At 37.8% G+C, this 12,132-nt stretch overlaps 1 protein-coding gene across 2 annotated transcripts in view; it reads left to right on the top strand.

Moving 5' to 3' along the window:
• Nucleotides 1–12,132, top strand: part of DIS3L2 (DIS3 like 3'-5' exoribonuclease 2) — a 4,570,298-nt gene that overhangs the window by 4,237,008 nt on the left and 321,158 nt on the right. For both annotated transcript variants that reach the window (XM_044070680.1, XM_044070679.1), the window contains one exon: nucleotides 727–874. In XM_044070680.1, coding sequence (XP_043926615.1) covers nucleotides 727–874 — 148 coding nt within the window. The remainder of the gene's footprint in view (nucleotides 1–726; nucleotides 875–12,132) is intronic.

Raw genomic sequence — 12,132 nt, 5'->3', positions numbered from 1 at the left:
GTCTAGACAAAAGGGGGCATAGCTAGTAAACCTGTGCCAGCCTTTCCCTGGTGTGTGTGTGTCTGTGTCTGTCTGTAAATCAAACCTCAAAGAGTGTGTGTCAGCTACCTGGGCAGGGACACAAAGCACTAGTTGGACAGAGAGGGTGCTGGAGGTCTTGGCTTGACCACTCAGCTGAGATCTCAACTCTGTAGCTGTGCCAGTGGGGAGTCTTATTGGGGATGAGAAGGAGGGAGAAACAAGCCCCGGACTGAGTGTGGTCTCTGTGTCCTCTTAAGGGAAATTATAATTGATGCAGAGAGCTGCATGTGGAAAAACTGTGTGCGCACCTTGTCATCCTCCCAATGTACGTCCCACACTGTTGCCAGTGGTGAGGATTGAGGCTCCTTGATTACTGGTCCAGTGGTGGGGTGTGTCAAGACTTACATAGAACAATTTACACTCATTTGATATACATCACAACTGCCTACTTTAATATGCAGTTATCACTAAATTCCTACAACAAAAACATCCACCAAGTCTGCATTTCTGGCAAGAGGTTTTGGCTTTGAAAGTGAGACTGGTGACTAATGGCTGGTATTACATTGTTATTTGTACTTGTGCATTCAAATCCAGAGTTGCATGTGTTACCTTCAACACTGAAAGGGACAGTTTTCTCAATGGGTTCATTACTGATGTCCCATTTTAATGTCCACATTCTAATATTCTGTATCTGTTTCTTTGTAGATGGCACTCTACTTTTGCACTGGAGTCCTTCACGATGAGATGCTTTTCCGACACTATGCTCTCAGTGTCCCCTTGTACACTCACTTCACATCCCCAATCCGTCGCTTTGCAGATGTGATTGTGCACCGCTGTCTTGCTGCTACTCTTGGTAGGTTGTGATTACTGTAAGTACTGTTTAACATTGTAATGTTTTGTGGTAAATGCTTGGTAAGATGTGATCTGTGAAAGAAAGAGATTGTTCTCAGAGGTTTCTCATCTTTGTATATATTACAGTAGTCAAGTCCATTGTCCTTGTGCCATTGCTTGCACAGCTGCCAAGCAAGCCAGGTGTCAGAGTTCATATATGTTATGCTACTATATGATTCCATATTGATGACATCAAATAAGTTACTAACTGCATAGGAAGGTAGTATGGTATGGGCAAAATCAAAAGCAGACTGCTTTCCAGGAGTGAAGATGTTTTGCTGCTGTTAAACCACTTGGATATTGTTTGAGAGCTGTCCAGGAGTGGCTCAACCATACATGTTAAGGAGTTGCTTTTGTCTACTTGGCAAGGGACAGGGGTATGGGTTTACAATTATTCTTTTGGGTGGGGCTGACAGTGCACTGACAGAGTTAGAGAGGCATACATTTCAGCTACTTGGTGTTTGAGATATTTGCATAGTCTTTTCTTACATGTGAACTCCTGTAAAAAAATAAGAAAGGTACTAAGATAATGGCTGCTTTAATAGTCAGTCTGGCCATCCTTGGAGCACAGCTGAGGTATACATTCCAGCACTCCTTAATTCCAAAGAAAGTGTAGCCCACCCAAAAAATGCATCTCATTACCTAGATTACCAGCCTCTTCCCCAACACTGAAGAAACATGTTGCAGTTAGTGGTTAAAGTGGCATAGTATTTAAATATTTGAATCATTCTTGCAAGTACGACTAGATAAGCAACCTCACAGAATCCTCAGAAATCCAGTCAGTATATTGGCAGACCTCTGGGCAGAGATCTTCAACTGAGAAGTGCAGAGGACTGGAAGGCAGCTTTTGTGGTACTCTTGTAAGGGAAATGAGAATCCAGGAAAATGCTGATGTGTTGGCTTAACAATAGTGACAGAAAACATCATGGAGGAAACACGGAGAAGAAGACTGATAGTATTTCCATATAATCTCCAAGACTATAACCAGCATGGATTCACTGCCAGAAGGAGCTGTCAGTCAAACCTGATAGTTTTTTGATTGGGTTAAAGGTAAACATCGTAGGACAGTGCCAGTGAACATAGCATAGCTGAACTTCAGTAAGGCTTTTGACTATTTTCACGCAGGAGGCTTATAGCAAATTTGAGTATTTGGGGGTAGGACTAAAACTAAGGATCTGAATTGCTGCATGATTAAATTGTAGGACAGATGCTGTGTGGTGGAAGGGGCAGTGTCAGAATTTAGGAAAGTTACTACTGGAGGGCCACAAGGGTATTTTTTATGGATGGGGATTACTCATAGTAACCATCTTTCCCAGTATCATGGAGGACGTGGGGTTTCTTGAGAAATGTTTATCTGCATTGGTTGGAAGACCAGAAGCAGACGAAGTCAGTGACAGCAGATGATAGAATGTTTCATTGTATCCTCATGGGGCTAGATTCTGGAAGCAAAGAGGTAATGTGTCTACTTTACAGGGTTTTGGTTAGACCATACTTTGAGTCATGTGTGCAGTTCTTGAGCCCATAAAAGGAAAAGTCTGTCTTATTGCAGAAGGAATGCAGAGGAAAGCATTCAGAAGGTTCTGTGGGATTTAGGAGGAGGAATATTACTAGAAGCTACAGCTGTTCTTTCTAGAAGCCAGATTAAGGGAGCATGGCATTGGTACATAAGATTACTTCAGGGAGATGTTAAACAGGCCATTTTGAACAGAAAGGACAGACGAGGAGGAGGATGTAGACACAGGCAGCAGATTGTAAGGAGGAACTATTCTATGGGTCTCTGAAAATGCTTTTTCACAGATGTAAATGGACTGGTGGAACAAATGTTGGGGGAGGATCCACTGAGTCATTCAAGAGGTCATGGGGAGTAGGAAAAAAGAGAGATATAGTAGGTATCAACGGGAAGTAAAATGTGAAAACATATAAAAAGGCAGACTAGATAAGCTCATTATCACCTTCTGACATCAGTAAAAGGTGATGCAATGTAATGAGCACTTGTAAGTGTGAGTATATCCATTTCATTTCATGTCATATATGACTACTGCAACGTTATGTTATCATCTGATTTACCATTCACGCAGCTTATCATGTTTTTGCACCAAAATATCTATTGGAAAATATATACTTTTTAGAGCATTTTTCACTAAGTGTTTTCTGAAAATGGGCTACTACCACAAGTAGAGTTGTGTTAACCAATGCAAATACATAATTTGGTAACCAAAAAGCACAATAAGACTCCAAGAGAAACTCCAATGAAACAGCCAGAGCGAGACACCAATTTGAATATTATCTTTATTGGGTACAAATCCAAGTTAAGCACTGTCATCCCCCAGCATTACATGAGACTTCTTCAGAACTAAAAACCATCTTGCTCTACCAGTTAAAATGATCTATTATTGAAACTTAGACATATTGAGGGTTAAAAAGTTTTAATTATTCTTAATTGAATATTTGATTGGTTCAGTGATTAATTGGATAGGGTCTTTAACTGATAGAGCAAGATGTTTTTTAGCTATGAAGTATTCCCATGTAATGTTGGGGGAGAAAAGCGCTTAACTTGGATTTGTACCCAATAAAGAGAATATTCGAAGTGGTGGCTCACTCGGGCTGTTTCTTTGGAGTTTCTCTTGGCAAATACATAATTTAGCAGCAATGTTTTCTTATTCTAACCATATCTGTGACATGGATATTTGGATGATAACATTTTGGAAGGCGGTGTTGACACCTTGTAAAGCTGTACATATGAACAGTATTTTAGACTTACAGGTAGTTTCCACCCAGATGACATTTTATTTGTATTTTGTAGTACAAATGGATGCCCTATTTGGCTGTTCATAGGTTCATAAATGAGTACTAGACCAACTGCCCTTGTAGGCCATTTTAAGCCTAGTCAATTAACCCATGTGACAATCAAACCCTGCACCTTGTGCCTGTAAGGCAAATATCTTAATTATTATGCCAACCTCCCTCTGGTGTTAATGTTTAAAGGAACCCTAGAAAAAGGAACATTACAGTTTAGAACAATAGTGGGCCACCTTGTACATACAGTGTATATAAAAAGTTTACACACCCCTGTTAAAATGACCGCAATAAATCATTTCAAAATGTTTCCAACAATTAATGTGACCTATAACCTGTACAATTCCATTGAAAAGCAAACAAATCTGTTAGGGGGAAAAATATAAAAAATAAAAAACTTACAATATGCTGGTTGCATAAGTGCACACACCCTTAAACTAATACTTTGTTGAAGCACCTTTTGATTTAATTACAGCATTCAGTCTTCTTGGGTAGGAGTCTATCAGCATAGCACATCTTAACTTGGCAATAATTGCCCACTCTTCCTTGCAAAAGTGCTCCAAATCTGTCAGATTGCGAGGGCATCTCTTGTGTACAGCCCTCTTCAGGTCACCTCACAGATTTTCTATTGGATTTAGGTTTGGGCTCTGGCTGGGCCATTCCAAAACTTTAATTTTCTTCTGGTGAAGCCATTCTTTTGTTGATTTTGGATGTATGCTTGGGTCATTGTCATGTTGAAAGGTGAAATTCCTCTTCAGCTTTCTAGCAGACTCCTGAAGGTTTTGGGCCAAAAGTGACTGGTATTTGGAACTGTTCATAATTCCCCTCCACCTTGACTAAAGCCCCAGTTCCAGATGAAGTAAAGCAACCCCAAAGCATGATACTGCCACCAACATGCTTCACCGTGGGGATGGTGTTCTTTTGCTGATGCAAAGTGTTGTTTTTGCACCAAACGTACCTTTTGGAATTGTGGTCAAAAAGTTCAACCTTGGTCTCATATGACCATAACGCATTTTCCCACATGCTTTTGGGAGACTTGATGTATTGTTTTGCAAATTTTAGCCAGGCCTGGATGTTTTTCATTGTAAGAAAATGCTTCCGTCTTGCAACCGTACCCCATAGTCCAGACATATGGAGAATATGGAAAATTGTCACATGTAGTACACAACCGGTACTTGCCAGAAATTTCTGCAGCTCCTTCAGTGTTGTGTCGGTCTCTTGGCAGCATCCCTGACCAGTTTTTGTCTTGTCTTTTCATCAATTTTGGAGGGACACCCTGTTCTTTGCGAGGTCACTGTTGTCCCATACTTTCTCCACTTTTTGATGACTGTCTTTAATGTGTTCCATGGGATATCCAGTGCTGTGGAAATGTTTTTGTACCCTTCTCCTGACCGATACCTTTCGACAATGAGATCCCTTTGATGCTTTGTAAGCTCTCTGTGAACCATGGCTTTTGATGTAGCAGGCAACTGAGTAAGTGTAAGGAAAATCCTACTAGGACAGCGGAACTTTATTTAATCAGAGTCTCTTTAATTGATGGCAGGTGTGTACCAAAGAAGACTGAATGCTGTAATTAAATCAAAAGGTGCTTCAACAAAGTATAAGCTTAAGGGTGTGCACACACAGCAAAGTATTAATTTGAGGGTGTGTACACTTATGCAACCAGCATATTGTATGTTTTTTATTTTTTATATTTTTCCCCTGACAGATTTGTTTGTTTTTCAATTGAATTGTACAGGTTATAGGTCACATTAAAGGTGGGAAAAGTTTTGAAATTATTTATTGTGGTCTTATTTTTTTATATCACAAAAACCTGGCATTTTAACAGGGGTGTGTAAACTTTTATATGCATTGTACAATAAAAAAAGCAGCCCGTTTTCTCTCAGTTTATTAGAAGAATGTTTTTGCAGCAAGTTATACTGGAATGCTGTATGATGCGAGTCAGAAAAAGCTTCTTGTGTAGAAATTATGATGTGCTACTATTTTAGTAGATAGAAGGGAGTTATGTCGGGACAGGGATGGGACAGATTTTGAAATTCACTTCCAATTATACTGACAGCTCGGGGGTTACTAGAGATACAGGAAAGTCCCTCTACAAATAATCTGTTGCACACACTTCGAACTCACTCCCTCAAAACATAAAAAGCATTCATCCAAATCACCTGATCAAAAAAAGAACTTAAAATTTTTCTTTAGAGTACATGGTCCTGCCCGTCTAACTCCCAATTGAACAAATCTCTTCTCTTTTCAGCTTTAATTCCTTTTCCCTCTTTTACTCTTTACTTCCTTGTACTTGCCTCATGTACCTTTGTACCTCCCTCTCACCTCACTTCCATAGCATATATATTCGTATATATCTTTATTTAAAAAAAAAAAAGAAAACATTTTTTTTGATTGAATGGTTTATCTATTTGTATGCACTTCATGTATGACATTCTCTATTTATTTATTATTTATTGACATTTGTTGACTGGGAAAGTCCACTGGGCCAATGACCCATTTTCAATGGAGGCTCGGGGAGGAAAGCTCCATACAATCACAGAAATTTTTACATAACATCAGCTTAACTTTGAAAGTCAAGACAGTTTTTACACAATACAAATTGAAGTAGATATACAAGACAAATACATGTTATAGAGGTATACAATACAAGAAAATAAACACAGTGTGTTAGATTTTTAGTAATTCTGTTTGTATATTCTCATAAGTAAGAGTACTGTTTAATCAATTCTTTTTATTCAGCCACAGAAATAAAGCAAGCAAGAGAGATTGGATACAAAGACAGAAAGTGTAAATTGCAACTATATTTAGTAAAAGTATTTGTAGTGTATAGTGGCCAAAACATTTAAGGTGGTATAATTATATGACTACAAGAACAGACAAGGTTATTGAGATAGTGTTCTTTTAATGCAAATTTAGATGTTTTTAAAGAGTCTAGTTGAGTAAGAGAGAGAGGGAGCGCATTCCAAAGTTTGGCAATGACATGGGAATAGAGACATTGTCCAGCTCTTCTGTTGGGTTTGGTTATGGTAAAGAGTTGTTTGTTAGGGGACCTAAGATGCCGAGTAGAGGTGTGTGTTTGTATTATAGTTTGAATGGATGGGCAGAAGTTTGGATTATTTAGTAGTTTGTGGGTGAGAGTAGGTTGGGAGTATTGTAGGTAATGAGGTAACTCAAACCACTTTATCGATTTAATGTCCAGGCAATGATGTGTGTGAGTTGGCATGTTGGAGACAAACTTAACTATTTTATAGCAGCACGACTGCAGTTTGTTCAAGAGAGATGTGTGTAGGTTAGTGAAACTGGGGCAACCATAGGGGAGGGAGGGTAGAAGTAGACTATTAGCTAGTTTCAACTTGGTAGACTTGTCAAAATAGAGTTTATGCCTGTTGAGTTTGCCAAGCTTAAAATGGGTCTTTTTGATTGAGTTGAGTATATGATTGTCAAAGCATAGTTTGTCATCAATTGTGATGCCAAGTAGTTTGGCTGTTTTTACAATTTCAATTTCTGTATTTGAGAGAATATTTTAAAGTCTAGAGTTAGAAGTTTGGTTGTGAAGAGTAAAAGTTTTCATTTTTTTGTGATTAAGTAGCAGTTGAGCTTCGTTAAGCCAGGATTCGATGCAAGAAATGCAATTTGTTTTAACTTTAGGAGATCTGAGATGATGTTAGAGGATGTAATTATTGTCGAATCGTCTGCGTATTGAATGAGTGTACTTTGCAGGGATGCTTTATGGAGATTATTAATAAATATGTTAAAAAGCAAGGGCCCAAGAACAGACCCTTGGGGAATGCCTGTGTTGTTGAGTAGGTAATCAGATTGCTTACTTTGCCATCTAGCATATTGTTTTCTGTTGTGTAGATAGTTATGGAACCAGGATAGCATGTGTGGGGAGCAGTTTACGGTCTCAAGCTGTAAAAGTAGTTTTGAGTGTGACACTGTATCAAAAGCTTTTGATAGGTCTAGTAGGACTTTAGTAGCTCTAGACGTGTCAGTTGTTATTTAACCTACGCTATGTACAGATATTCTCTGATGATTTTCTTGTTATGTTTAATGGTGGTTTTAATTTTTTTTACTCTTATTTTTATTTTTGATTTGATTTTTTATTGTAAAAATATGTAATACTTCTGGAGCTTTTCTCCTCAGGTTTCCACTGAAAATGGGCCCTTGGCTCAGTTGGACTAACCCGGTTAACAAATGTCAATAAATAAAAATAAAATAAATATACTCCAGACATTAGAATATATTGCTGGAAGGACCAGGGTGGAAGATTGGGCATGAGCGCCAATGCTGGCTCTCCCATCCTGGAGTGCAGATGTTTTGCCCACGGCAGTAGGCCTGGTGATGTCTGCATTGCAAACAGTGTGCCAGATTTGAGGAGTTCATGTGCAGTTTTATACATGCACTTCCAGCAGTCACTGTTGCAAAACTTGCAATGTCACTGTAGAGATGGGAGTTAGGAAAGAGGTCTTCTTAAATTACTGACTGACCCGCTCCCTACCACTTGAATTTCACCTGTAGTGGAGTGGTGAGCCTACCCCTGGGAATGAATAGGGTGTAGGGCTCTTGTTCAGTAGGGGATAGGCTCACCTTTAGCTTTGATATGTGCGGTGGCAGGGAATTAGAGGGTCACAGGACTCTTATTCACAAATCACAATATGTGCGACTGCAGTAGCAGAAACTAATCGTGCATGACAACAACAGTTGTCTAAACAAGCAGTTAGCACCAGGACCCAACAACTAAATTTTACTTCCATTTCAAGAGTATGCAACAGGAAAGAATACAAAAGTGTATTCACTTCAAATTTCCAACTACACACCATCCTGCTTAAATGACAGTCCAAGAAATTCCAAAAACGCCAAAGCAGCGCAAGTCAAATCGCCCAAAACACGACCTCTTTCCACACAGATGCAGGAAACAATTTTATTAAGCTTCGACAATGCTTTTCGTTATTTTCAGAAAACAACTTCTTCAGATAAAAAACATTTTAAAACACTGGGGTTTAAATTCCCCACTTTCCTATCACATGTTTAAAAACAGTAATGTGATTGGCTGTCCATATTTTACTTAGAAGGCAAACCCCACCTCCCTTAATTTATAAACAAACAATTCCATGGATGTTATAAACATCAAAAAAAATTGGCTACAAGCATAAACCTACACTAATAGATAGATAAAAACATTTCTGAAAATATTTACTAAAAAATATTTACTCTAAAAATACTTTGTGAACTTAATAACACATTTAAATATATGAATTCAAGGCCAATTGATTTTCAAACTGCTATCATAAATAGTCTAAGGTGTATTATATTTAATACAAAATAGCTATCAGTTCATAAGGTACTTGTTCATGAGAAATTATATTGTGAAGCATATATTTATATGCATCTATACAAAATAATATATTGTAAGGCATATATTTGTATGTATCTGAAAAGTATGAAAAATAAAAAGTAAATTTACTACCGGTTTAAACTTCTTAGTTTTAAAATACACATAATGGAACTTAGTTCATTTATCTCTGGGTAATGGCAAGCATCCAGCCTCATTTGCCACAGAAGTTCATTTTTCTCTAAGATCAATGAGTCCAGTTCCCCCTCTCCCCTCATTCTTAACTTGATTTATTGCCCGGAATGTGAACTGATGTTGTGGGTACTCCATGATATATCTTGTAAGTGCATTCTCCGCTTTGTATTTCCCCATGGCATACACATGTTCATATACTCATTTGCGGAGTTTTCTGTCGGTCTTCTCGATATAAAATACCGGACAGCATGTGCACCTTGCTAGGTATACTACTTGCTTGCTTTGACAGTCAGATTTATCCCTTATTTTATATCTCTTCCCCTTGATCTCAAATGTTTGGCCGTTATCCATGTATTTGCAATATCTACACATATTGCATTTAAACATACCCGTTGCATTTACCTGCCTGTTTGGTTTCTTTTCCAGTATTTGCTTAACGTTATTTCCCCATTTGAAGACAATCCCAGGTTTCTCCTGGAATTTGCTTCTCAATACACCATCATTCATTTTTTGATGTTTATAACATCCGTGGAACTGTTTGTTTATAAATTAAGGGAGGTGGGGTTTGCCTTCTAAGTAAAATATGGACAGCCACTCACATTACTGTTTTTAAACATGTGATAGGAAAGTGGGGAATTTAAACCCCAGTGTTTTAAAATGTTTTTTATCTGAAGAAGTTGTTTTCTGAAAACAACGAAAAGCGTTGTTGAAGCTTAATAAAATAGTTTCCTGCATCTGTGTGGAAAAAGGTCATGTTCTGGCCGATTTGACTTGCACTGCTTTGGCGTTTTTGGAATTTCTTGCAGTGTTTACATTTTTACGAGTTTGTCTTAAATGACAGTCCAGTCATATGACTAAACATCTGTAACGCATTGTGCGTTACACATTGAGTGTGACTTATATTCTAAACTGCGTACAGATCTGGGGCATTCTGTTCATTCTTTTAAGTTCTTTGCCCATTGGTGAACTGGTACATGCGAGTAGGGTGTGCATTCAGTAATCAGATTTTCAGAAGGAGACTGCTTTTATTTGGGATTGTTTTACATAAAGGTATCTACAATGCTTAATGGAGAACATGTGCCACCACCAGACAGACACTGCTTTATGCCAGTGACTGGTATGATATTGATGTTAAAAATACTAATGTTGGTACTAATAGAAGCAACTTTTATGAAAACAAAATGGAAAATGTCTGCTTTGTTAATGTTGTAAGTACAGAAATTGTACATACCTGCTTTTAAGTTTTGGAATGTACTTAAAGCTGATCATATATTGTCTAGAGTTGTTATAAATTAAAGATGAACATAAAAGCTCCTTTTCATGGGGCATGGATGTAGCAGATTCTTTGGTTCATAGTTATTATAAGCTTAAGGCTGCTGCTTGATCTGGTGGTCAGTAATAGTAGCAGACTTGGGGTAATTCCTTGTGGTGGTTGTAATGTCTGTAAGTTTGTGTCCTCATTGCATATGATCAGTAATAATCAGTTTTCTCTAAGTTTAATTTTAATTGTCTTTCCAGAGGTGTGATGTGTATGGTATGGTACGAGTGCGCCTTGTACTATATTGGTGACGCTATTAGAATTTATAAATTAAAAAGACAGAGACATTTAAGTAACATTTCACTTGATAAAACAGAAAATCAAGTGGCTTAACTTTTCGTTAATGTACAAAACAAAAGTGCATGCGGTTTTAAGTGTACAGTTTTGTATCAAGTTTTTTGTTGTTAAAGAAAAGGTTAATTTGATTTTTATTGAAACAGACTGAAGCAACTTATATTTTAAAATATGTCATTTTAAAACCTACCAGACTTGACTAGGAATTGGAATGGCCATTTCTGATGAATTGATGTGATTGAGTTATTTGTTAAAGATGCTACTTATATTATTATTTATAGAGTATGATATGTGTAATTTTTAGGCTCCCCAGAAGAAACTTTGGTTGAGGCAGTTGGATATTTTTTGTAATAAAGTTCCCTTTCCAGACCTTTTTTTTAATTATTTTATTGTCATTTTTGGTTGTTATTTTATAGGACATTATGTACAAGTTAAAACATCATGCTCTGTTAAATTTTGTTTAAGGGAGGAAATGTGTGATATTACATAGAAATGTGAATATAGTGCACATTGCAAATGCACTGTTATTCGTAAACAGTCTATTTTTACTTATAGGCACTGGCAATTTCATATGTTTATAATTTTATAGGTGTATACTAGGCTAATGACCAGTGGAACTTTTATAAGCCTAGCCAAACATCCTAATTGTGTACCGTACGTTTATGTGACTCAGAGGGTATTGTAAGGGGTATATGAAAGCTAGAGCAAGATTTACAGGCTGCCGCTGTCCATTAAAGACATAGGTGCTAGACCCAGAGTGTATTTCCGAGTTCCTATCCACTGCCCTGTTTTCTCTGGATTAGAGTTAGAGAAGAACTCTGCTTCATGTGGATGGGGACGCCCGTTCCAAAAAATTGGAATTCTCTGAGACACATACCTGTCCCTCTAACGTGTCCAATTTTTGTCACAAGCAGAGTTCAGATCCCTAGATCAGGTAATTTTGATGCTATTCATTTTGTGGAAATGCAAATGGTCATCACAGTGGGCTCCAAGTATGTCTTATATGCCAGGCATAAATCGCTTCTCAACCGTCTGTTTGAGGTGATCTGCATAGGATATTGTGTGTATCCTTTGTATTCTTTTTATGAGGAACCTGTGTGGATGTTTCAGTCATTGAATGTGCCTGGTCAGGTACATACTGAAGGAAGCACTGTGTTCAATGATAGGCCTGATGAAGGTGGAATACAGTAAAACAATGATCTTCTTGGACCTAGATGCTACACCCTTACTTCTAAGTGGAGCAGCATAGAATGATTTCCTTACTACCTTAGACACATTTTGA

Source organism: Protopterus annectens, chromosome 4.part1, assembly GCF_019279795.1.
Source record: "Protopterus annectens isolate FY-2018-M chromosome 4.part1, PAN1.0, whole genome shotgun sequence".
Lineage (NCBI taxonomy): Eukaryota > Metazoa > Chordata > Ceratodontiformes > Protopteridae > Protopterus > Protopterus annectens.
This window is presented reverse-complemented; position numbering and strand designations above follow the sequence as displayed.